This window comes from Syngnathus floridae, chromosome 18 (assembly GCF_059516105.1).
Source record: "Syngnathus floridae isolate MCC-2025c chromosome 18, RoL_Sflo_1.0, whole genome shotgun sequence".
NCBI lineage: Eukaryota > Metazoa > Chordata > Actinopteri > Syngnathiformes > Syngnathidae > Syngnathus > Syngnathus floridae.
Window position 1 is genome coordinate 10150739 of NC_142430.1, and position 26692 is coordinate 10177430.

The 26692-nt window shown below is 45.5% G+C and overlaps 2 protein-coding genes across 8 annotated transcripts in view; both read right to left on the reverse strand.

Annotated features, from left to right (window-relative positions):
- bsk146 (brain specific kinase 146) overlaps window positions 1–15354 on the reverse strand; it is a 22171-nt gene extending 6817 nt beyond the window's left edge. Inside the window, exon 1 of one of the 2 annotated variants that reach the window (XM_088359245.1) lies at window positions 15205–15354. The gene's annotated coding sequence lies outside the window, so the exon portion shown is untranslated. Of the gene's footprint in view, window positions 1–10343; window positions 10940–15204 lie in introns of those variants that run through there. The other variant, XM_088359246.1, reaches the window with a different exon arrangement.
- LOC148382988 (uncharacterized) overlaps window positions 12687–26692 on the reverse strand; it is a 27168-nt gene continuing 13162 nt past the window's right edge. For 4 of the 6 annotated variants that reach the window (XM_088359239.1, XM_088359238.1, XM_088359237.1 and 1 more), the window contains exons 30-50: window positions 26391–26639; window positions 26031–26237; window positions 24654–24835; window positions 24383–24566; window positions 24001–24143; window positions 23492–23661; window positions 22781–23040; window positions 22460–22697; window positions 22204–22387; window positions 21722–21848; window positions 21558–21644; window positions 21269–21454; window positions 20772–21049; window positions 20547–20695; window positions 20371–20455; window positions 19583–19697; window positions 18573–18692; window positions 18209–18484; window positions 17631–17778; window positions 17402–17561; window positions 16510–17146 (exon numbers count right to left, since the gene is read on the reverse strand). In XM_088359239.1, coding sequence (XP_088215365.1) covers window positions 16718–17146; window positions 17402–17561; window positions 17631–17778; window positions 18209–18484; window positions 18573–18692; window positions 19583–19697; window positions 20371–20455; window positions 20547–20695; window positions 20772–21049; window positions 21269–21454; window positions 21558–21644; window positions 21722–21848; window positions 22204–22387; window positions 22460–22697; window positions 22781–23040; window positions 23492–23661; window positions 24001–24143; window positions 24383–24566; window positions 24654–24835; window positions 26031–26237; window positions 26391–26639 — 3977 coding nt within the window. In that variant the 3' untranslated portion in view covers window positions 16510–16717. Of the gene's footprint in view, window positions 16473–16509; window positions 17147–17401; window positions 17562–17630; window positions 17779–18208; window positions 18485–18572; window positions 18693–19582; window positions 19698–20370; window positions 20456–20546; window positions 20696–20771; window positions 21050–21268; window positions 21455–21557; window positions 21645–21721; window positions 21849–22203; window positions 22388–22459; window positions 22698–22780; window positions 23041–23491; window positions 23662–24000; window positions 24144–24382; window positions 24567–24653; window positions 24836–26030; window positions 26238–26390; window positions 26640–26692 lie in introns of those variants that run through there. The other 2 variants (XM_088359241.1, XM_088359240.1) reach the window with 2 other exon arrangements.

A 26692-nucleotide genomic window follows, 5' to 3' on the forward strand; every position in this document is an offset into this window, starting at 1 on the left:
TAGAGCTAGTTAGAGCTAGGGTTAGGGTTAGGGTTAGGGTTTGAGCTAGTTAGAGCTAGGGTTGGGGTTAGAGCTAGAGTTAGGGTTAGAGGTAGAGCTAGAGTTAGAGCTAGAGCTGGAGTTAGTGTTAGAGCTAGGGTTAGGGTTAGGGTTTTAGCTAGTTAGGCCTAGGGTTGGGGTTAGAGCTAGAGTTAGGGTTAGAGCTAGAGTTAGGGTTAGAGCTAGAGTTAGTGTTAGAGCTAGGGGTAGAGCTAGTTAAAGCTAGGGTTAGGGTTAGGGTTAGGGTTTGAGCTAGTTAGAGCTAGGGTTGGGGTTAGAGCTAGAGTTAGGGTTAGAGCTAGAGTTAGGGTTAGAGCTAGAGCTGGAGTTAGTGTTAGAGCTAGGGTTAGGGTTAGGGTTTGAGCTAGTTAGAGCTAGGGTTGGGGTTAGAGCTAGAGTTAGGGTTAGAGCTAGAGTTAGGGTTAGAGCTAGAGCTGGAGTTAGTGTTAGAGCTAGGGTTAGGGTTAGGGTTAGGGTTTGAGCTAGTTAGAGCTAGGGTTGGGGTTAGAGCTAGAGTTAGGGTTAGAGCTAGAGTTAGGGTTAGAGCTGGAGTTAGTGTTAGAGCTAGGGTTAGGGTTAGGGTTAGGGTTTGAGCTAGTTAGAGCTAGGGTTGGGGTTAGAGCTAGAGTTAGGGTTAGAGCTAGAGTTAGGGTTAGAGCTGGAGTTAGTGTTAGAGCTAGGGTTAGGGTTAGGGTTAGGGTTTGAGCTAGTTAGAGCTAGGGTTGGGGTTAGAGCTAGAGTTAGGGTTAGAGCTAGAGTTAGGGTTAGAGCTGGAGTTAGTGTTAGAGCTAGGGTTAGGGTTAGGGTTAGGGTTAGGGTTTGAGCTAGTTAGAGCTAGGGTTGGGGTTAGAGCTAGAGTTAGGGTTAGAGCTTGAGTCAGGGTTAGAGCTAGAGCTAGAGCTAGGGGTAGAGCTAGTTAGAGCTAGGGTTAGGGTTAGGGTTAGGGTTTGAGCTAGTTAGAGCTAGGGTTGGGGTTAGAGCTAGAGTTAGGGTTAGAGCTAGAGTTAGGGTTAGAGCTAGAGCTAGAGCTAGGGGTAGAGCTAGTTAGAGCTAGGGTTAGGGTTAGGGTTAGGGTTTGAGCTAGTTAGAGCTAGGGTTGGGGTTAGAGCTAGAGTTAGGGTTAGAGCTAGAGTTAGGGTTAGAGCTGGAGTTAGTGTTAGAGCTAGGGTTAGGGTTAGGGTTAGGGTTTGAGCTAGTTAGAGCTAGGGTTGGGGTTAGAGCTAGAGTTAGGGTTAGAGCTGGAGTTAGTGTTAGAGCTAGGGTTAGGGTTAGGGTTAGGGTTTGAGCTAGTTAGAGCTAGGGTTGGGGTTAGAGCTAGAGTTAGGGTTAGAGCTAGAGTCAGGGTTAGAGCTAGAGCTAGAGCTAGGGGTAGAGCTAGTTAGAGCTAGGGTTAGGGTTAGGGTTAGGGTTTGAGCTAGTTAGAGCTAGGGTTGGGGTTAGAGCTAGAGCTAGAGTTAGGGTTAGAGCTAGAGTTAGAGCTAGAGCTAGAGCTAGGGGTAGAGCTAGTTAGAGCTAGGGTTAGGGTTAGGGTTTGAGCTAGTTAGAGCTAGGGTTGGGGTTAGAGCTAGAGTTAGGGTTAGAGCTAGAGTTAGGGTTAGAGCTAGAGCTAGGGGTAGGGCTAGTTAGAGCTAGGGTTAGGGTTAGGGTTAGGGTTTGAGCTAGTTAGAGCTAGGGTTGGGGTTAGAGCTAGAGTTAGGGTTAGAGCTAGGGTTAGAGCTAGGGTTAGGGTTAGGGTTAGGGTTTGAGCTAGTTAGAGCTAGGGTTGGGGTTAGAGCTAGAGTTAGGGTTAGAGCTAGAGTTAGGGTTAGAGCTAGAGCTAGGGGTAGAGCTAGTTAGAGCTAGGGTTAGGGTTAGGGTTAGGGTTAGGGTTTGAGCTAGTTAGAGTTAGGGTTGGGGTTAGAGCTAGAGTTAGGGTTAGAGCTAGGGTTAGAGCTAGAGCTAGGGGTAGGGCTAATTAGAGCTAGGGTTAGGGTTAGGGTTTGAGCTAGTTAGAGCTAGAACTCCAGCTCTAGCTCTAACCATAACTCTAGCTCTAACTCTAACTCTAGCTCTAACCCCAACCCTAGCTCTAACTAGCTCAAACCCTAACCCTAACCCTAACCCTAGCTCTAACTAGCTCTACCCCTAGCTCTAACCCTAACTCTAGCTCTAACCCTAACTCTAGCTCTAACCCCAACCCTAGCTCTAACTAGCTCAAACCCTAACCCTAACCCTAGCTCTAACACTAACTCCAGCTCTAGCTCTAACCCTAACTCTAGCTCTAACCCTAACTCTAGCTCTAACCCCAACCCTAGCTCTAACTAGCTCAAACCCTAACCCTAACCCTAACCCTAGCTCTAACTAGCCCTACCCCTAGCTCTAGCTCTAACCCTAACTCTAGCTCTAACCCTAACTCTAGCTCTAACCCCAACCCTAGCTCTAACTAGCTCAAACCCTAACCCTAACCCTAACCCTAGCTCTAACTAGCCCTACCCCTAGCTCTAGCTCTAACCCTAACTCTAGCTCTAACCCTAACTCTAGCTCTAACCCCAACCCTAGCTCTAACTAGCTCAAACCCTAACCCTAACCCTAACCCTAGCTCTAACTAGCTCTACCCCTAGCTCTAGCTCTAGCTCTAACCCTAACTCTAGCTCTAACCCTAACTCTAGCTCTAACCCCAACCCTAGCTCTAACTAGCTCAAACCCTAACCCTAACCCTAACCCTAACCCTAGCTCTAACACTAACTCCAGCTCTAACCCTAACTCTAGCTCTAACCCTAACTCTAGCTCTAACCCCAACCCTAGCTCTAACTAGCTCAAACCCTAACCCTAACCCTAACCCTAGCTCTAACTAGCTCTACCCCTAGCTCTAGCTCTAGCTCTAACCCTAACTCTAGCTCTAACCCTAACTCTAGCTCTAACCCCAACCCTAGCTCTAACTAGCTAAAACCCTAACCCTAACCCTAACCCTAGCTCTAACACTAACTCCAGCTCTAGCTCTAACCCTAACTCTAGCTCTAACCCTAACTCTAGCTCTAACCCCAACCCTAGCTCTAACTAGCTCAAACCCTAACCCTAACCCTAACCCTAGCTCTAATTAGCTCTACCCCTAGCTCTAACACTAACTCTAGCTCTAACCCTAACTCTAGCTCTAACCATAACTCTAGCTCTAACCCCAACCCTAGCTCTAACTAGCTAAAACCCTAACCCTAACCCTAACCCTAGCTCTAACACTAACTCAGCTCTAGCTCTAACACTAACTCTAGCTCTAACCCTAACTCTAGCTCTAACCCCAACCCTAGCTCTAACTAGCTCAAACCCTAACCCTAACCCTAACTCTAGCTCTAACACTAACTCCAGCTCTAGCTCTAACCCTAACTCTACCTCTAACCCTAACTCTAGCTCTAACCCCAACCCTAGCTCTAAGTAGCTCAAACCCTAACCCTAACCCTAACCCTAGCTCTAACTAGCTCTACCCCTAGCTCTAACACTAACTCTAGCTCTAGCTCTAACCCTAACTCTAGCTCTAACCCCAACCCTAGCTCTAACTAGCTCAAACCCTAACCCTAACCCTAACCCTAGCTCTAACACTAACTCCAGCTCTAGCTCTAACCCTAACTCTAGCTCTAACCCTAACTCTAGCTCTAACCCCAACCCTAGCTCTAACTAGCTCAAACCCTAACCCTAACCCTAACCCTAGCTCTAATTAGCTCTACCCCTAGCTCTAACACTAACTCTAGCTCTAACCCTAACTCTAGCTCTAACCATAACTCTAGCTCTAACCCCAACCCTAGCTCTAACTAGCTAAAACCCTAACCCTAACCCTAACCCTAGCTCTAACACTAACTCCAGCTCTAGCTCTAACACTAACTCTAGCTCTAACCCTAACTCTAGCTCTAACCCCAACCCTAGCTCTAACTAGCTCAAACCCTAACCCTAACCCTAACCCTAGCTCTAACACTAACTCCAGCTCTAGCTCTAACCCTAACTCTACCTCTAACCCTAACTCTAGCTCTAACCCCAACCCTAGCTCTAAGTAGCTCAAACCCTAACCCTAACCCTAACCCTAGCTCTAACTAGCTCTACCCCTAGCTCTAACACTAACTCTAGCTCTAGCTCTAACCCTAACTCTAGCTCTAACCCCAACCCTAGCTCTAACTAGCTCAAACCCTAACCCTAACCCTAGCTCTAACTAGCTCTACCCCTAGCTCTAACACTAACTCTAGCTCTAACCCTAACTCTAGCTCTAACCCCAACCCTAGCTCTAACTAGCTCAAACCCTAACCCTAACCCTAGCTCTAATACTAACTCCAGCTCTAGCTCTAACCCTAACTCTAGCTCTAACCCCAACCCTAGCTCTAACTAGCTCAAACCCTAACCCTAACCCTAGCTCTAACACTAACTCCAGCTCTAGCTCTAACCCTAACTCTAGCTCTAACCCTAACTCTAGCTCTAACCCCAACCCTAGCTCTAACTAGCTCAAACCCTAACCCTAACCGTAGCTCTAACACTAACTCCAGCTCTAGCTCTAACCCTAACTCTACCTCTAACCCTAACTCTAGCTCTAACCCCAACCCTAGCTCTAACTAGCTCAAACCCTAACCCTAACCCTAGCTCTAACTAGCACTACCCCTAGCTCTAACACTAACTCTAGCTCTAGCTCTAACCCTAACTCTAGCTCTAACCCCAACCCTAGCTCTAACTAGCTCAAACCCTAACCCTAGCTCTAACACTAACTCCAGCTCTAGCTCTAACCCTAACTCTAGCTCTAACCCTAACTCTAGCTCTAACCCCAACCCTAGCTCTAACTAGCTCAAACCCTAACCCTAACCCTAGCTCTAACACTAACTCCAGCTCTAGCTCTAACCCTAACTCTAGCTCTAACCCTAACTCTAGCTCTAACCCCAACCCTAGCTCTAACTAGCTCAAACCCTAACCCTAACCCTAACCCTAGCTCTAACTAGCTCTACCCCTAGCTCTAACACTAACTCTAGCTCTAGCTCTAACCCTAACTCTAGCTCTAACCCCAACCCTAGCTCTAACTAGCTCAAACCCTAACCCTAACCCTAACCCTAGCTCTAACACTAACTCCAGCTCTAGCTCTAACCCTAACTCTAGCTCTAACCCTAACTCTAGCTCTAACCCCAACCCTAGCTCTAACTAGCTCAAACCCTAACCCTAACCCTAACCCTAGCTCTAATTAGCTCTACCCCTAGCTCTAACACTAACTCTAGCTCTAACCCTAACTCTAGCTCTAACCATAACTCTAGCTCTAACCCCAACCCTAGCTCTAACTAGCTAAAACCCTAACCCTAACCCTAACCCTAGCTCTAACACTAACTCCAGCTCTAGCTCTAACACTAACTCTAGCTCTAACCCTAACTCTAGCTCTAACCCCAACCCTAGCTCTAACTAGCTCAAACCCTAACCCTAACCCTAGCTCTAACACTAACTCCAGCTCTAGCTCTAACCCTAACTCTACCTCTAACCCTAACTCTAGCTCTAACCCCAACCCTAGCTCTAAGTAGCTCAAACCCTAACCCTAACCCTAACCCTAGCTCTAACTAGCTCTACCCCTAGCTCTAACACTAACTCTAGCTCTAGCTCTAACCCTAACTCTAGCTCTAACCCCAACCCTAGCTCTAACTAGCTCAAACCCTAACCCTAACCCTAGCTCTAACTAGCTCTACCCCTAGCTCTAACACTAACTCTAGCTCTAACCCTAACTCTAGCTCTAACCCCAACCCTAGCTCTAACTAGCTCAAACCCTAACCCTAACCCTAGCTCTAATACTAACTCCAGCTCTAGCTCTAACCCTAACTCTAGCTCTAACCCCAACCCTAGCTCTAACTAGCTCAAACCCTAACCCTAACCCTAGCTCTAACACTAACTCCAGCTCTAGCTCTAACCCTAACTCTAGCTCTAACCCTAACTCTAGCTCTAACCCCAACCCTAGCTCTAACTAGCTCAAACCCTAACCCTAACCGTAGCTCTAACACTAACTCCAGCTCTAGCTCTAACCCTAACTCTACCTCTAACCCTAACTCTAGCTCTAACCCCAACCCTAGCTCTAACTAGCTCAAACCCTAACCCTAACCCTAGCTCTAACTAGCACTACCCCTAGCTCTAACACTAACTCTAGCTCTAGCTCTAACCCTAACTCTAGCTCTAACCCCAACCCTAGCTCTAACTAGCTCAAACCCTAACCCTAGCTCTAACACTAACTCCAGCTCTAGCTCTAACCCTAACTCTAGCTCTAACCCTAACTCTAGCTCTAACCCCAACCCTAGCTCTAACTAGCTCAAACCCTAACCCTAACCCTAGCTCTAACACTAACTCCAGCTCTAGCTCTAACCCTAACTCTAGCTCTAACCCTAACTCTAGCTCTAACCCCAACCCTAGCTCTAACTAGCTCAAACCCTAACCCTAACCCTAACCCTAGCTCTAACTAGCTCTACCCCTAGCTCTAACACTAACTCTAGCTCTAGCTCTAACCCTAACTCTAGCTCTAACCCCAACCCTAGCTCTAACTAGCTCAAACCCTAACCCTAACCCTAACCCTAGCTCTAACACTAACTCCAGCTCTAGCTCTAACCCTAACTCTAGCTCTAACCCTAACTCTAGCTCTAACCCCAACCCTAGCTCTAACTAGCTCAAACCCTAACCCTAACCCTAACCCTAGCTCTAATTAGCTCTACCCCTAGCTCTAACACTAACTCTAGCTCTAACCCTAACTCTAGCTCTAACCATAACTCTAGCTCTAACCCCAACCCTAGCTCTAACTAGCTAAAACCCTAACCCTAACCCTAACCCTAGCTCTAACACTAACTCCAGCTCTAGCTCTAACACTAACTCTAGCTCTAACCCTAACTCTAGCTCTAACCCCAACCCTAGCTCTAACTAGCTCAAACCCTAACCCTAACCCTAGCTCTAACACTAACTCCAGCTCTAGCTCTAACCCTAACTCTACCTCTAACCCTAACTCTAGCTCTAACCCCAACCCTAGCTCTAAGTAGCTCAAACCCTAACCCTAACCCTAACCCTAGCTCTAACTAGCTCTACCCCTAGCTCTAACACTAACTCTAGCTCTAGCTCTAACCCTAACTCTAGCTCTAACCCCAACCCTAGCTCTAACTAGCTCAAACCCTAACCCTAACCCTAGCTCTAACTAGCTCTACCCCTAGCTCTAACACTAACTCTAGCTCTAACCCTAACTCTAGCTCTAACCCCAACCCTAGCTCTAACTAGCTCAAACCCTAACCCTAACCCTAGCTCTAATACTAACTCCAGCTCTAGCTCTAACCCTAACTCTAGCTCTAACCCCAACCCTAGCTCTAACTAGCTCAAACCCTAACCCTAACCCTAGCTCTAACACTAACTCCAGCTCTAGCTCTAACCCTAACTCTAGCTCTAACCCTAACTCTAGCTCTAACCCCAACCCTAGCTCTAACTAGCTCAAACCCTAACCCTAACCCTAGCTCTAACACTAACTCCAGCTCTAGCTCTAACCCTAACTCTACCTCTAACCCTAACTCTAGCTCTAACCCCAACCCTAGCTCTAACTAGCTCAAACCCTAACCCTAACCCTAGCTCTAACTAGCACTACCCCTAGCTCTAACACTAACTCTAGCTCTAGCTCTAACCCTAACTCTAGCTCTAACCCCAACCCTAGCTCTAACTAGCTCAAACCCTAACCCTAGCTCTAACACTAACTCCAGCTCTAGCTCTAACCCTAACTCTAGCTCTAACCCTAACTCTAGCTCTAACCCCAACCCTAGCTCTAACTAGCTCAAACCCTAACCCTAACCCTAGCTCTAACACTAACTCCAGCTCTAGCTCTAACCCTAACTCTAGCTCTAACCCTAACTCTAGCTCTAACCCCAACCCTAGCTCTAACTAGCTCAAACCCTAACCCTAACCCTAACCCTAGCTCTAACTAGCTCTACCCCTAGCTCTAACACTAACTCTAGCTCTAGCTCTAACCCTAACTCTAGCTCTAACCCCAACCCTAGCTCTAACTAGCTCAAACCCTAACCCTAACCCTAACCCTAGCTCTAACACTAACTCCAGCTCTAGCTCTAACCCTAACTCTAGCTCTAACCCTAACTCTAGCTCTAACCCCAACCCTAGCTCTAACTAGCTCAAACCCTAACCCTAACCCTAACCCTAGCTCTAATTAGCTCTACCCCTAGCTCTAACACTAACTCTAGCTCTAACCCTAACTCTAGCTCTAACCATAACTCTAGCTCTAACCCCAACCCTAGCTCTAACTAGCTAAAACCCTAACCCTAACCCCAACCCTAGCTCTAACTAGCTCAAACCCTAACCCTAACCCTAACCCTAGCTCTAACACTAACTCCAGCTCTAGCTCTAACCCTAACTCTACCTCTAACCCTAACTCTAGCTCTAACCCCAACCCTAGCTCTAAGTAGCTCAAACCCTAACCCTAACCCTAACCCTAGCTCTAACTAGCTCTACCCCTAGCTCTAACACTAACTCTAGCTCTAGCTCTAACCCTAACTCTAGCTCTAACCCCAACCCTAGCTCTAACTAGCTCAAACCCTAACCCTAACCCTAGCTCTAACTAGCACTACCCCTAGCTCTAACACTAACTCTAGCTCTAGCTCTAACCCTAACTCTATCTCTAACCCCAACCCTAGCTCTAACTAGCTCAAACCCTAACCCTAACCCTAACCCTAGCTCTAACACTAACTCCAGCTCTAGCTCTAACCCTAACTCTAGCTCTAACCCCAACCCTAGCTCTAACTAGCTCAAACCCTAACCCTAACCCTAGCTCTAACACTAACTCCAGCTCTAGCTCTAACCCTAACTCTAGCTCTAACCCTAACTCTAGCTCTAACCCCAACCCTAGCTCTAACTAGCTCAAACCCTAACCCTAACCCTAGCTCTAACACTAACTCCAGCTCTAGCTCTAACCCTAACTCTAGCTCTAACCCTAACCCTAGCTCTAACCCCAACCCTAGCACTAACTAGCTCAAACCCTAACCCTAACCCTAGCTCTAACTAGCTCTACCCCTAGCTCTAACACTAACTCTAGCTCTAGCTCTAACCCTAACTCTAACTCTAACGCTAACTCTAGCTCTAACCCTAACCCTAGCCCTAACTAGCGCTAACCCTAACCCTAGCTCTAACACTAACTCTAACCCTAGCCCTGACCCTAACTCTAACTAGCTCTAACCTGAGCTCTAACCCTAAGCCTCACAAGCTCTAACCCTAGCTCTAACTAGCTCTAACCCTAGCTCTAACACTAACTCCAGCTCTCGCTCTAACCCTAACTCTAGCTCTAACCCTAACTCTAGCTCTAACCCCAACCCTAGCTCTAACTAGCTCTAACCCTAACCCTAACCCTAGCTCTAACACTAACTCCAGCTCTCGCTCTAACCCTAACTCTAGCTCTAACCCTAACTCTAGCTCTAACCCCAACCCTAGCTCTAACTAGCTCAAACCCTAACCCTAACCCTAACCCTAGCTCTAACACTAACTCCAGCTCTCGCTCTAACCCTAACTCTAGCTCTAACCCTAACTCTAGCTCTAACCCCAACCCTAGCTCTAACTAGCTCTAACCCTAACCCTAACCCTAGCTCTAACACTAACTCCAGCTCTCGCTCTAACCCTAACTCTAGCTCTAACCCTAACTCTAGCTCTAACCCCAACCCTAGCTCTAACTAGCTCAAACCCTAACCCTAACCCTAACCCTAGCTCTAACACTAACTCCAGCTCTAGCTCTAACCCTAACTCTAGCTCTAACCCTAACCCTAGCTCTAACTAGCTCTAACCCTAACCCTAGCTCTAACACTAACTCTACCTCTAGCGCTAACCCTAACCCTATCTCTAGCTCTAACCCTAACCCTAACTCTAGCTCTAGCTCTAACCCTTACTAGCTGTAACTCTAACTAGCTCTAACCCGAGCTCTAGCTCTAACCTCAGAACTATCCATAGCCCTAGTCTAAACCTAGGTCTCACCCTAAGCTTTAGGGAGGTGTATGGTTATATGGGGCAGCAGACGAGCAACTGTGTTGCAAATTTTCCATGATAAAAAATTTGCGCCTCAATGAGATTCGAACCCGGGTTGCTGGGGTAAGAGCCTAGTGATCTAACCACCACACTACGGAAGCCTCGCTCCAATTGCAAGGAATCTATATGGTTTTATGGAGTAGCTCACAAGCGAATAGTATATAGATCTGTGGTCCCCAACCTTTTTTGCGCCACGGACTGGTTATGTGTCAGAAATATTTTCGCAGACCGGCCTTTGTACGAATAAAAAAAATAGAGAGTTGGTCCTTTGCGTTCCGGCTGTTCACTACCTGTGCGGGTCTTGTGTTTGTCCGAAAACGCCGTGGCCGCGGCGCATGCGCAGTTCGCTGTTCTAAAAAGTTCATATGACTTCTACCAGTAGGTGTCGGTAATGCCCATTGAAACTGGTGCCACCTCGCCGTAAAACACAACGAAAAAGAAAATGACGTCACTTCTCGCTCACCAACGAACGAATGTGTGAGTGAGTGATTCGCATTTCCAGTTCATCGCGAGAAGTGATCAGTGAGGGAATGAATAATGACTTTCCCGTTTGCGAACGAGTCAATGGGTTAACTGCCCACCTTCCTCCCGTGCATCAACGGATCAGTCAGTCAACGTGTTGCGTCTCCCTCCTGGCGTGGACGATGTAAGCCAGAATGTCGATTTACGATTTACCAAGGAAAGAAAGAACCACTCACTGAAACACCGGTGCGCGTTTTCTCCAAGCTAACGGCTAACTTTATTGCATGAAGGGATGCGCCGTTCTGCAACAACGGGGAGGTTCTGCTTCTCGTTGGGTCATCTTGATTTTATGACACTTATAGTAGTTTTTAAATAACGTGTATGCATAGACACGCCTAAATATTGTTATCCAATACATCTACTGCAATTTCACATTGGATTGCTGGTTTGAAATGTACTTTTAATATTATTATTTTTAATAAACATTTATGTTAGAACTTGTCTGGTGTTTTATCCCTTGTTTTTATATTCGCCAATTAAAACATAAAAATCTGTCATTTGGTTAACTGCTTTATGTGACTATGTTTATGTATATCTACTGCAATTTCACATTAGATTGCTGGTTTGAAATGTACTTTTATTATTATTTTAATATACATTAAAAGCCTGCTAAAACTTGTCTGGTGTTTTATTCCTTGATTTTATTTTTTTGGGCATGAAAACAAACATTTGACATTTGGTTAACTGCTTTATATGATAATATGTATATGTGTTTTACGTTGTGTAATGTGTGTTGGTGTCCCCCAAAATAAAGAGCATGTAGTCAAATACACGTTCTTAACATGTACAAAAAATGCATAAAGTTATTAGGTACACTTGAAAATGATGGTGTGACGTCACAGATCAACCAGCCAATCAGGAGGTGGGGGTGAGGGCGGGTGTGGCAGTTTTCACTTTCAGTTAAGCTTTGGCCATGATTTTTCCCTAATAAACTGGCCTGTTATTAAGGACACTTGAAAATGGCGGTGTACCTAATGGAGTGTCCAAGTGACGTCACAGATCAAACAGCCAATCAGAAAGTGGGGGTGAGGGCGGGTGTGGCACTTTTCACTGAAACCAGGGGTGCCGACCTCCAGTCCTCCAATGGCCGCGTTCCAACATGTTTTCCAAGTGACCCTCGTTAAGCGCACCTGCGTGAAAAGATTTAGCTCCTTTCACGTTCTGCGGTAGCTAAAAGTTTTCACGCAGGTGCACTTAACGAGGGAATCACACAGACACTCCATTAGGTACACCGCCATTTTCAAGTGTACCACTTTATTAGGGAAATATCATGGTCAAAGGTCACAGGTGTCAAGCTCTAGTCCTCGGCGGCCGCGTTCCAACATGTTTTCCAAGTGACCCTCGTTAAGCGCAGGTGCGTGAAAAGTTTTAGCTTCTTTCACGTTCAAAAGGAGCTAAAAGTTTTCACGCACCTGCACTTAACGAGGGAATGACACGGACACTCCATTAGGTACACCGCCATTTTCAAGTGTACCTAATAACAGGCCACTTTATTGGGGAAATATCATGGTCAAAGGTCACAGGTGTCAAGCTCTAGTCCTCGGGGCCGCGTTCCAACATGTTTTCCAAGTGACCCTCGTTAAGTGCACCTGCGTGAAAAGTTTTAGCTCCTTTCACGTTCTGCGGCAACTAAAACTTTTCACGCAGGTGCACTTAACGAGGGAATCACACAGACACTCCATTAGGTACACTTTATTAGGGAAATGTCATGGTCAAAGGTCACAGGTGTCAAGCTCTAGTCCTCGGAGCCGCGTTCCAATATGTTTTCCAAGTTACCCTTGTAAAACACACACAACCGATTCTAAAGATTTTCACTTAACTGGAATGCACATCACTACTACAAAAGAGTGCAAGTGATCATAGGGTGTTGGTCGAAATAGTCGACTGGTTAGTGACTTGGGCTCTTGCTCGGTAAGCGCTTGGTTCAATCCCAGGTGTGAGGATAATCTTAGATGTGCTTTTGTTGTGCAATTAACGCTTTATTTATTCTTTTTTTTTACCCCGTGTAGTGTACCTTTTGAAGTGTCCAAGAGGTGTACCTACACATATTATCATATAAAGCAGTTCATGTTTTAATTGGCAAATAAAGAAACAAGGAATAAAACACCTGATAAGTTTTAACAGTTTTTAATGTTTATTAAAAATAATAATATTAAAAGTACATTTCAAACCAGCAATCCAATGTGAAACTGCTGTAGATATATTGGATAACAATATTTAGGCATGTATATGCATACACGTTATTTAAAAACTACTATAAGTGTGACACTACTATTCCATAGTGCTTACCAGCTCAGTGCAGTGGCCTTGTGTTAGACATTCTGAATGACATAGTTCACGCCAGGAGGGAGACGCAACACCGTCACTGACTGATGCACGGGGGGAAGGAAGGAAGGAAGGAACGAAGTTCACTCGTTGACTCGTTCGCGAACGGGAAAGTCCAGATTCGTTCCCTCACTGGTGAACTGGAAATGCACTCACAGATTCGTTCGTTGGTGAGCGGGAAATGCAATTCACGACTCGTTCGTGAACGGGAAGTGACGTCATCTTCTTCTTCGTTTTGTTTTACGGCGAGGTGGCACCAGCTTCAATGCGCATTACCGATACCTACCGGTTGAAGTCATATGAACTGAAAAAAGAACCAGTCACTTTCGGAAGTGATTCGTTCACTCTCGTTCACTGAAAAGAAATGTGTTCTGTTGAACGAATCGTTCACTCGCGAGCCAAAACTAGAAGGCAGTGCAGGGGGTTGTAAAAAGAGAAAAGACCATTTGTTCCTGTCCGGGATTAAAAGTGCTTACTGTAGCATTGCAGGAAGCATGCTGCTGCACCACGTGTGCTCGCTCGCTCGCTCGCTCGCTCGGCGTATGTGTGCTGTGCTGTGCATGTGCTGTGTGCTCGTCATGCAGAGACGTTAAGGTGAAATGAATTGCCACTCATATAAGAAACAATGGCAGTCAATTGTTTGTGAATCCCGTAAAGACAACATTTGACATTTTGGTTGTATATTTCCAGCTGTTCTTGTCAGCCTATACACACACATATATTTCTATACGTATGTTGTAGACAGAATAACAGACAAAGCCGTGTGGCCTCCTCAGCTTGCTCCAACCTCTGGACCTCGAGCTCTTATGCAACCAGAGCTGATCAAATAAGCATATATTCATGGAGCCAGGTCCCTCAAACATCCAATCCTCTAACATTTAATGCAACGCCATCTTTAGTCTCCTAAAGCTTTTTTCCATGACACTGACCTTTAAGTTTTCCGCGCTACACACGCACACAATGAATGTGGACACTGAAACCAGCTGTTTGTTTTATATCCTCATAATTCTGGAATCATTTTGAATTCAAAGTGTAAGATCAATCCTTTGAACGGTCAACACTCAATGCCAAGACAGGGACAAACAACATGAATCTATCTGTCCACGCCTTTGTGTTGATGTGGATACCATTTCTTCCTGAGATGCGGTATGCTTTCAAAGTCTTATTTTGATGCTAGACAAGAAATGACTCAAGAAAAAGCATAGGAATATCCTGGCCACTTCAATTTCGGTTCGAAACCCAAAGCAAAACAAAATTGACAAAGCCATAACCTCGTGACTTGAAAAACGTATTATTTAGAAATGATGCATCAACAACATTAAAGCCGTGCCTACGCCAGTGTCAATAACGCAGCAGTCAACGTTCATCATCAAAGTGTGTTGGTCATCACAGCATGAAGACATGTGTGTGTATTTTGTGAGCGCGCGCGCACTGCCAGGCAAGATGCCCGCCGGCAGCATCTCGCCTTTTGTGTTTGTGTCCCTCTATGTGAGCAATGACTCATCATGCTGGAGTCGATCTGCTTTTTAATATCCACCAAGTGTCCCACTTTAATCAGTCTGATGTGTCACACGTGTGCACGTGACCAACCCTGGATCAATGCCACCCATAAAGCATGCGCATGGCTCAAAGTGTCTGATTTCAATTGATTTGTGCAGGCTCGGGCACATCCTCAGGCTTATCCAAATAGTTGTCAATGAATCGATTCATGATACGTGTGAATATTGTTTGATCTATCCACATGTGTTGCTCCAACGCTTGTGTTGAAAAGAACTGAGAGGCTGCATGCCATTCGGAGGGTTTTAAGCTTGCTTAAGATTTTGATTTTAATGTAAGAAAAATGCGATCGCGTAAAAGAAGACTTTCATTTTGTAATTGGTATGTTTTGAAATCATACACGGACGAGAGCATATAAGGAAGGTTGAACAGATTCCAGCATTCATTCATTCATTCATTCATTCACCTCCCCACCTGCAGTGTGTCCTCAGACTGCACTGACTCAGAGGAATCACAGCTGAATGACACAGACAGACAAACACACACACACACACACACACACACACAATGAATGCTGCAGGCACCTGGCTACCCCCACATTCAGGGGGATGGATGGATGGATGGATGAGTGCTTGATATCAATGACAACAAAAGAAGAAAATATCTTTGTACATTCGCGTCTGCTCGGCGATGCCTTTGATAGTGGGATTCAAAGAAACGCACCCAAATAGGGTCATTGTAGAATTTGTCACCTTAACAGGCCCATGCAACGTTATTGAGGATACCGGCCAACGTAAAAATGCTCACCATTGAAGAGATGCTTGCTCAGAACAGGGCTGTGGAGTCCGCCCTGGATGTGCGTCCAAGCGGCTGCAAAGCAAACCGGACGGGCGTGAAGGCGCATACTAGAACCAAGTAAGGCGGGGAAAAGGGCAAGTCCGAGTGGATGGCGACGTCCACCGAGCAGCTGGGACCGTGAGCATCCACGGCAGCCTTTCTGTGGTGTCCTATTGTCTCCGCATCGCTCTGTCCTCCAAGAGGGGAGGGGAGGGGAGGGCAGGGGAGGAGAATGCTGGGATGGAGGGAGGCAGGCGGGTGGGATGGAGGGAGGCAGGCGGGCGGGCGGGCAGGAGGAGAGGCCAGCCACCTGATTGGAGAAAGGCCACAAGAAGCCCCGCCCCTTGGTCTGAACGCTAGCGAATGCCAGGGAGGCTCCGCCGGGCAGCCGCGGCCGCTCGCTGTCTCCGTACAGAATAACGCTGCCACCATGCTATAAATCTTTTTCTTTTATCGTCAGAGCTCGTGAGTGAAGCTATGGATCATTCAGCGCCACAATGTTCAAGTCGTTTGACCTGACGTGTAACTGCAATCGTTATCATTGGCCGCAAATGCAGGGGTGAGCAGGTCACAAGCACTGACAGATCCAAATTCCATTCCATTCGGTTTCGTCAAATTGTATTCATGTCGACTTTTCTTCCATCTATTTGCTACACTGCTTCCTCCTGATGTCAACGGCAGTTGTAATTGAGTGTCTTTTATGCGTGTTGACTTAATGAGCACAACTAGTGTTGTATGCATGATGTGGGAGTGTCGTTTCTGCAAGTTGTCAAAGACGCGTCATTAGAAGAAAAAGAAAATCTTGAAAACAACAGTAAAGCGAGAGGGAAAGTGCAGGCCTTGGGCCTCGAACCGGCATTGCAAACTTCGGAGTTACCCCCTCGACCATTGTCTGATGCATGGTGTTCAAAGATTTGTTTGTATTACCGCAAATCATGAAGCTTTCATGCTTTCAGGCTCACAGTAAGCTTCAATTACAAACCTTTGACAGCAATGTGGAACATCTCGAATGGCCGAATGATTAAAGCTTTTACCTTGAGTTCAGGAGAGGCGGCTTGGAATCTTACATGTCATCTTACATTTGAGTCGAGCCTCATTCTCTGGACAGTGTAATTGGCGGAGAAAATGAACACCTGCAAAGAACATGTCACTTCTGTTTCCACTTGGCTTGACTCAGCAAAAATCACTTCATCTGTCACTTTGACTCTCGTCACACTGCACAAGATGGTGTCGGTATGCTTTTGGGAAAAGAAAAAAAAACAGGGGACATTGTAGTCACAGGGAAATCATTTTATCCATAAAGGTGTCCAGATTAAAAGGTGACATCGCAATTGGGTGAAAACTTGAAAAAAGGAATAGAAACATTCATACAATCACACATCAGATTAAAAGTTCAAATACAGATAAGAAAAGTGCATGTTTGAAGTTGAAATCAGTGCAGTAAGAGTAAAATTCCAAAGGCAAATAAAACCATTTTCCTCACTCACACAAAGAGAAAGAGTTCCAGCTTCTTGGTGTGAAGATGTTGCGCCAAGTTCGGAATGCGACACAGACGCACGTTCTGAGCATCTCCGGCGTTGTACACACGGAAGATGTGGTAGCGTTCTTTTTTCGTCAGCGCAAACTGCAGCTCGTTGGCCGAGAGCACAATGAACGACTTCTCTTTCTTCCGGGTGGACTTTACCTCCACGTACAGCACGTCGGACGCGACGCTGTCGTCCTCCTGTCCCGCCGGCCCGAAGGTCAGCTCAAAGTCGTACGGCTGACCGCTCTCGCCGCTCTGGTTGCACCAGACGACCCGTGTGGGACGACCCGGGTCGGCGCTGTCTCTCCAGTGGCAAAGGAAGGAGTGGACCAGCAGTTCCCCCCATTCGCCGATGGCTTTCAAGTCCCGTTCGTCAGAGATCACCACCTAGATGAGATCGGCACCGTTCGATGAGAAAGCGCCACATGAGATCTCCACAATCGACTCTTTCGGCAGTTTGGTCCGAAAGTATTTCCAACATGGCCAAAGATTCTGCATAAAGGTGAATCTATTACTGTACCATATTTTCTGTCTACATGTGTTGCTTGACCATTTGTGTTCAGATAATTGACACATGGACACCATGTCGGCTTCCATCTGCAGTGTATCCAAATAAACCCATTCAAAAAGAAAAGTACTGACAGTGGAGGGTCTCTGGCAGGTCACGTCCAAGTCTTCCAGTGTGACATGTGGGGCCTGGCGTTTGTCCCACGTGGGAAAAATCAGATTCAAAGGAGGTCTCTGGCTCTTTTCTTGCGAGTCTTTGAATACGCTGGGCAGCACTACTGCCTCGGGCACAACACTAGAGGAGAACACAAATAGAGGATCGCTCGAAAGACTCAGAAGTGACTATGGACTTTTGAGGACATACAGGCTGTCGGGAGCGGATTGCTCGCCCGCCGCCTCGATGGGCTGCGCAGATGGAGCACTCGGTTCGGGATCAGTGAGGTTCTTCTCGCTAGTCTCCTCGCCGTTCTGTGTGTGGCCAGATGTCGATGTTTCGCTCGGTTGATGACGGCCTGACAAGAAAGACCACAAAAATACAAATGATTTTTGGTTAGAGTGACATTGATACTTGCAACACACTTAATGATATTGTTAAGACGGATGGAGACTGTCGTCTCCTCCCTTCCCCCTGTGTCCCTCCATCCTCAGTGTCTCTCTTGCTAGCTATTTCTATCCTCCTGTCGGTTGAGGCAGATGGCAACTCTGCACCAAATCTTCTTTTTTTTCTTCCAGGAGATAGAATTTTACATTCTCTCGCCACCATTTTCATTCGTGGGTGGTTGTGTGTCTCGAAGATGTATGTATATTGAATGACACTAGTCAAATAATTACAAACATGGTTTTGAGAATAAATCGAATTCAACTGGTTTGCAGTTATTTTCAAAATGTCTGCCTTGGCTAAATGAAGGTTTGGGAAAGAACAAAGTCTGATGCAAGTATAACCTGGAGGTTGTGTTTTGCTGGCAGCGGCAGCAGCATCAGTAGCAGAAGTATTAGGCTGGCTAGTAGTTCTCTCAGGTCCTGCTTGCTCTGCTGGTTTGCTGCTGGTGGTCCTGAATGCTTTATCACCCTCGTGGTTGCTGTTGTCACATTTCTGTGGAGGAACAACATGGTTGCTCGCCTTGGCAGAGACATCGTTTTCTGGGTCACTGTCTTTGGGCGGGGCAGGAGGTGGCCACATCTTCAAAACGGCTTCTACTGCGGCTTCATCGGCTCGGGCTGTTGCAAAAAAACAAACAAACAAGGGAGTATGTGGTTTTCTGCAGAATGGAAATGAACATGAATCCCTGCAGTCCGTGCCTCACACCTGAGTGATGGTTTCCTGTATTGACAATAGATGCGCGTGGAGGCCAGGAAATTAACGTAACTTCTCCTTCTTGTTCAGGGCGAGGTGGCGCTGATGGCAAAGTAGGACATCTTGATATTGCTGGAAAGAAGAATTTGGTTTTAGATAAAGATCAAATATGCTCATTTTGCTGTGTGTCCGCTCGCTCTTTCAGGTCTTTGAGGACTGCAGACAGCTGCTCTTTTGAGTCACCGCAAATTTACATATGTAAGGTAGGGGATGTATCTATTCATGTGTGTGTGTGTGTGTGTGTGTGTGGAGTGCTTTGATGCATGACTGAAAATAGGTACACAGATATGGGATGATGCTGGCGAGTGTCACGCAGAGAACAAGATAGACTGCAGACGTAAGAGTTGGCTGACTGACACAAGCTCCGAAAAATGAGCCGTGCTTTCTTACAATTTGATTTCATGCTCCAGTTACCGTGCAAAAGTTACATGCAAGTCATCTCGCACCATTCGACTGCGTCGCATCAAGAAACACATTTTGAACACCTACTAAAATCACCCAATATAATAAATTGATGCTCAGGGAAAAAAAATCAAGTACAATGGTGCCTTGAGATATAAATTAACCGGATTATAAATCGCTCAATGAAAAGGTCTATTTTTGGATTCACCATCCTTACATAATGCGCACCATCAATATTTGATGTATTTTAAGCGCACATTTAGAATCGGGGGGGAAAAGTTTCATTTTGAATGATAAAAAATAGAACCCTATAATGTGATATTTTAAAAACAAAGTTCTGACATATATAATGAAACAGTCTTGTCTGCATGTCTACATGTGTTGATGCAGCATTTGTGTTCAAATGCCTGTTGCTAAGTTAGCAATAGCCTATGAGGCTGTTCTTAAATACATAGATGTGGAATTTTATTGATGATTTAAAGTGAGTGGCAATAGACAGCTTGAGCGTATCCTGACAAGCACATCTCTAGTGCTAGACAATATTAAAGGTGCATCCTTACCTTTTTCCAGGGCCACCTCTGGCCGAGGAGGCTCTGGGACTTCCCATTGCTCCTCCTCACTGGGCAATTCTCTGATGTCCTCTTTAATCAAGAACCTCTTCAGGGCTGCTGGATCCTGTTTTGGTTAGAATATAGTGATAGTGTCAGACTATCTAAAGTTGAATTCATTGTGGGATAGAAAACTGGAGGGATTAGCGCCGATGTGTTGATTGGTAATTTTGTAACAATCTTGTGTCATTTTGAATCAATATGGTGCGGAGATAGAAAAATACCAAAACAAACAGCAATCGTAATATAGATTCTCGACGTCGCCGCGGCATTTAACTTCAAAATGCCATCATGCGGACTTTGAAATTTCTTATGCTGGCACATCCAGAGTCGGGGCTCAATTATTTTAATCAAACATTCAGCTGGGTCTTCGCCAGAGTGGATTATCATTGATTATAATGCGACCCAATTGCGCCGCACGTCTGCAGCTGCTGCACAAACGAACCACACAAGGACGGATATTCAAGGTGTAACACCAATGATGAATGCCTCCTTTTCACACACAGCAAAGCCTCTTGCTGCTGCATTGTTCTCATGGGAATGCAAGCAAGTCGCCATGTCATGCAAACAGGCCTCCCTCCCTCCCTCCCTCTCGGGGAATCTCCCATTAGGTCTAGTTGCAGTTGTGTGTGCGAGGGAACAAGAGAAGATCGACAATGACAAGCAGAAAGAGTGTGAGCAGGCAAAGTCTCTGAATATGGATTACTGGTCAGTTGGTGAAGAGGTCACATATGGCTTACACTGACAGACGCAATCAGGCCACTCAGGAAATTCATCAGCTCTTTCCTGTGGCCGCTATCTGTGCAGAAGAGTTTCACCAGCTCCCTAAAACACACGATGCACAAATAGAGATCGTTTAAGCATGCTGCAACCTTTTTCTAGCTTGCAAGCCGGGCCCGCCGCATCACACACAAACCTGCAGATGTCCAGCTGGGCTGTGAGATGGTCTTTTTGGATGTACAATTCCTTCTTATCCTTCAACAGACAAATGACATCGGTCATCTCCACCACAGCATCCTCGTGGTCATCCAAATCCAGCTGGTAGCGGAGATACAGTTTACCCACCTGTGAATAGTAATAAAGAAAGAAAGTCGTAACCCCCACACAAGAAAATCTAAATCTAAATATGTGTCTGACTGACTTGTGCAAATTTGAGTAGCTTGATCTTTTCTGCGATGTTGTCTTGAATCAGTTCTGAATAAACACATGCCAGATCCTCATGGTGGTAGAGGAACTTCTGGACATGGGGGATCAGTGATCGCACCATGGACTGCATGGGGGCACAAGGCCTCCAGCTCTCAGTGAGGGACTCCATTTTGACACACTGAGATAGCAGACGGATACCGCAGATGTTCATGAATGTCAATCTGTCATTCTCGTTGAAGGTGGGAATGGCTGGCTCGCCTGGCGCTGTCCTCCCTGGCATAAAAAAAATCATGTTGTTGCATCATATTTTGGGGTTTAAATCAGTTCAATGGCTATCTTCCAAAAACTTTTCAAAGATTTTCTTTGGCTGACTTCAAGGTTAACTTTCAAGTAAACAAGCAATCATTTGCTCCTTGTTTCATTAGTTTGAAATATCAATGACTCGACAGTAGCTGAAAGACTTTCTCAATGTTGTAAGAATTAGCAGCATACCAGCGAAGGCAGTATTGTTCCTTTGCGAGGTCTTCTTCTCTGCTGGCGGCAGATTGAGGAGGCAGACTTCCTTACGTGATTTGAAGATCTTCTCCAGTTCTTTACTGTCAGCTATCATGGGTTTACGTGCCAGGCTCACCCAGTTCATATCTTTGGTGGGGAAGACTCTTTTGTCAGACACCATACCTAAACAAAAGAAATACCGGCCAATCCGGAGTCAATTTACATTGCATCTTTTTTTTGATCTGCTAAGTGTAAAAAAAAAAAAAAGGCCCCGTTTTGCGCTCACCTTTCAAAGTGGAGGCGTAACTGAGATCGCGTTTGTACTGAGGCCTGTCCTCATGTTCGCCGGCCACTTGGATTCTACACTTGCCAGCTGTCAGAAATGCAGAGAGACATGATTATCGATTAAAAAGGAATGATTATCAAAAGAAGACGAAATTCTGGTCTTACCAAGTGTGGCGTAGAGCACTGACACATCCTGAAGCACTTCAGCGGTTGGAATGGGAGATGAGGAAGCGATGACTTCCAAAAGAGCTACATATTGCCTCATGTTGGGACTGCCATCCACATTCAGTAGCTGATCAAATACAATTGACATCGTCAAATTAAAAATATCATCCCCCCAAGTATGAGCTGATATAAGACAGCTAATTACACTGGCACCTTTGATTGAACACCCCCAATAGCTATATGTATTTGATGTGAAATATGAACAAAAAAAAGTTAGAAATATCACATAACTGTGTTCTTTCATCATTCATTTTGAGGAAAGTGTAAACTTAACTTGAAAGAGTGCTATACTAAATCATATTCAATCAATCATTTCTCATTACAATTGCAGGACAATGAATCATGTGATAATAATGGTACCTTTCAACTCTTTTTCAACATTTGGTTTCATTCCATAGATTTGGTTAGAGTTTGTCGCTTACTCTGATAAAGAAGTCTTTCATGCCTTCAAGTTTGCTATAAAAAGGAGCCAAGACATTGGGCTCTTCAATGTGGCTTTCCCGCCGTCCAGCACGCATCAGTGAGCTGTAGCGCTGGAACATGTGAGTGGGGTCACTCCAGCACACCTCCCTCAAGTGGTAGAAGCGTCCTGAACACCAGCCACTACTTTGCTTGCCCAAAGACAAAATTGGATGAGTGGATTCAAACCATCGATACATGAATGCTGTCAGTATGTACCTGCGGTATTCCACTTGTATGAATACAGCCGGGTTATGCTGGAAGAGTTCCTGTAGGGTGCTCTGGGGACAGTTGGTGTGTAGGTAGGAGTAGATGCGATGGATGTGCTGAATTGTGGATGTAAAATTTGCCCCCTCTGGCACATGATCCGGGGACGCTTGTTTATCCGCCGCGCCTTTGATACACCACCCCTTCAGATAGGTAATCAGCTCATCCACTGAGACATTTTGTCGGATTCCTAAAAGAGGCACAAAGGATGCAGCCGCTGAGTTGGGCTCAAATACTATATTGTCAGAAAAATGGCAAAACTTTGGTTCTTACCCAGGGCTCTGCTGAACTCGCTGGACTTCATGTTCACGTAATAGACGTGTGTCCCAAGCAGGTCGATAATTTCAGGTGCATTCAAGTAGACCGCGTTTGGACAGAGGTACGCAAGCTCGCTCTGTTCACCTTCCTGCGGACGAAAGGCTGGCATCCATTGGAGACGACACAGGTAGTGGTAGAAGGAAGAGTTGGTTGTTCTGATTGGCCGAGCATCGCTGTCAATCACCTGAGCGGTGAGATACTGCGAGTAGCGATGCCTGGAACAGAAATGGACAATTCATGTCAATGTTGGATTCATTCTTATTCTTGACATGACACGTTTTTTCACAAGTAACTGTATTACTTTGCACACGACGACGCATTTTCAAATGAATTTGTGAGGGAAAAAAAAATACAAAGCATTTCAACAAAGCATGTTTGACAAATCCGATTCAAAATTCCAGCTCAATGATGTTGACACTCCAAAGTGTGTGATCAGATTATTCTGGAGCTTGGGGCATCCAGATCAGATCAAATGTGCAACGAGATTTCTATTTATGCTTGGATGGAAAAAAATGAGCTCATGCGCGACTGATTGATCAGTGTAAGTGAATGCAAGTCATTGCATGTTTCCAGAGTCCTGGCAGATCCATTGTTTTCAAAGCCCATTTTCAAAACAGTCAAGTGAATGCATCTGTGGGACAATATTCCCAGGTGGCCAAACATTACCCTGTGTTCCAGTTGGTCGCCAGCAGATTTAGCAAAGCCTTTCTCTGTTCCAGGAGGCAGGGGGCTGTGGCCAGGGCATGAAACTCCTCGCACGGGTAGTCGTCAATGACACAGTTCTCTCCGGGAGTTTGCTGCCACATTGCGCTTTCCACTGACCACGGACTGGAGCTCTGGAAGTTCAGTGCAAACGACAACAGAACAGAAAGTGTCTCCAATTGGAATTTGATACGCATCCACCATGCACCGTGAAAGACAAATCTCGAAACAATGAGATGTGTTTGCAGCACGAGCTCAAACAGCCGTCCGGAATTACAACCTGCTGACATGTCTCTTTAGTCACCTGCTCTTTCTGCTCACTCTCCAAACAGCTGGAGTTTTAGTGGACCTCTGTCATCATGTACAAAATAGGTGACGGACGCTATGCCATGCTAAGCTAGTTATTGTGAGCATAGATTTAGAGCATGACTTGACCAAAGTATGAGGTGAAAGTTGAGCAATCGCGTCCTCACCAGTTCTTTGGATGTGAGCGTCTGTTTCTCTTTTCGGATGATGAGACCATCACTGACACCCAGTCTGGTGAACAGTTGTCTCCAACCTGCCAGATCATTGTCTGCCTGCAAGTACTTGGGACTCAGCAGGACCCAGTCATAACCTGGTTGATGGATGGAAGTCATGGAAATGTTATCGCCGAGGATCAGAATAGAAAAAAAAAAGCAAATATGATGCCATTAGAGCACAGATGTCAAACTCAAGTTTTACACCCCTGCATTCGAGCGAAACCTCTCCAACTGAATTGTTAACATCAAGATGATTTGTATAGTGTCCCGGGACTGTAGTTATTCTAATATTCCAGCCATCAATGTAACTTGAGTGTCTTGAATAAGTAAGTACCAGGAAGCGTCTTTGACAGGTCCATGTTGTCATATGCTTCTGAGAAGTGTACCCTGCTCTGTGCAGGGCACAGCAGACCCTTGTTGGTGAGCACTGGTATCGCAATGTCTGCATATTCCTGGCTCGAGATGCAGTGCTGCTTGATGAAAATCAAGTAACTCACAATCACCGCCTCTGGCTTTGACTATGGATAATAAAAAAGAAAGCGAGATTAAGGGAGAAAGGAGGAATAACTATTCTCTCAACTCTAAGAACCATATAAAATGTCTACCTTCCATTTGTCGTTTTGCAACACAGGGTAGATGTGCTGCTCGAGCAGCTCCTGCGGCTCAAGTTGATGAACTCCAAGTCTTCTCAGCAGCTCCTGCACTTGTTGACTTTCCAACGCTTCCACGCAATTCATCAGAGACGGGTGAACTATGTTGACATCCTTGTACAATTCGGACAAATATGCTGTGGGCGGTAAAAAAAGGATGACTGTAGCTTTTAAGTATCGTGTCAGAGCATCGAGGTCTGCGTTATCAGTGGTGCTGTCATTTGGTTTACCACCAAGAGAATCGGAAATAAAAATGGAATGAGATTGAAGAAAATATAGGGAAAATTAAAGAGGCCCAAGAATGGAACCTTGAGGCACTCCCGACCTGAGAGGATTGGTAAAGGACTCCACGCAAATGCGATACTTTTTAATTCTAAGAATCAAAAGAATGCCCACTCGTTCATTTTGGGGTGGTGAAATAGATTTGACTATGTACACCTAAATGAATTGCATTTGCCCATACTCTGAGAACGCCTGCCTGCCTGCCTGCCAGTGGCCTACATTCCAAGACTGGCACTTTGTCTCTGTCCTGCTGAATATTTGAAAAGAGTGCACAGTGATTCACTCCGTGGTCTCTCTGCTATCACATACAACTTTGTACACTTGACTTCCCCTCAAAGCTGAAGAGTTCAACATTCGCAGCGACTCGCTCCACTCGCTGACCTGGAAACAAAACTTCACTCGTATCATTCCATGCCTATTGCTATATCCTTCAATGTTGAGTTTATAAATTGAGAAATAAAAAAAAGACAATTCAACCAACTATCTCAAAGCACGGCCTGGCAATTAAATGCTCGGTTAAAACCAAACGTGTCCCTTTACTGCTGCAGAGCCAAAAGCAACTCCTCCGTGATGCTTGTGACTCATAAGAAATATATACGTAAGAATGCAGGAGAGTTTGTCTGAGTCATGCTCGCCTTTCGAAACCTAATCTGCATTTAGATATGATGACGCAAAAATCAAGCGGTATTCTTCACTCTTGCTATTTTGAGGGTGAGGTAAGTGATTTGAAAAACTGCAAAGGTTAATGTGATGACTAATAAATCCTCTTTAGTGTCAACATAAACCTTTCAGGTAAATTGAAAACAGAAACCTGAGATGAAAACTGACCTACATTCTGACAGGTTTTCCTTTTGTGCAAGGCATACATCTATTTGATACATGACGCATGCACAGTCACACAATATGCAAAGTAGCTGACGGCTAGCGAAGGCTGGATTTACACTTCAACAGACTCGTTTCTGATTTTTGTACATGTGCTGTGGTAAGAAATGTTTGATGCATTAAATCAGGATCTAGATCAAGAACGTATAGCACAAATCAATCAATTACCAGTTTGGGCTTTGGTTTTCTTTGTCTTGCTTTCTTCCACTGGGAAGAAGACGCTATCTCCATCCAGTGCCACCACACGTCCATCAGCAAGAGGAAATATGGGTAGAGTCCTAAGAGTCTGCAAAATGATGTCCCCGTCTCCATACCCATGTTCCACAGCCCTGTAGTTACAAACAAGAAGTCTGGCCAACTGCCGCAGGCCAGCATCTAGACGAGAAAGAATGATCAGATTTGGTGCAAAGAATTACAAATTAGTCGGAAAAGAATTTGGGTAGACAGTGCATCAGTCATTAAATTGATTGTTGTTTTTTTTTTTACGTAAATGGTAACATAAGTTCAAAAAATCTGTTGTCCATTCACCTGTGTGGATAGTATCTTCTTTCATCAGCTCCTTGGCCATGGCTGTGGTTACCGTGGTAACATCAGAGCCCCTCAAATTGCGAACTCCCAGGTGGGAAAGAAGAGAGGCAGGTGGGGCAGGCTTTAGACTGGGATGCAGATATGATAGCAACAGATGCTTTTCCAGCTCATCTTGGTTGATAACCTTGCGAATCACAGCATCCTTACACACCGCTATTTGGGACGGTAGCTTGTACACAACCTGACCGTCTGGAAAAGAAAAATCGTCAGGTTACAAACAAAAATCTCAAACAAATGAGATG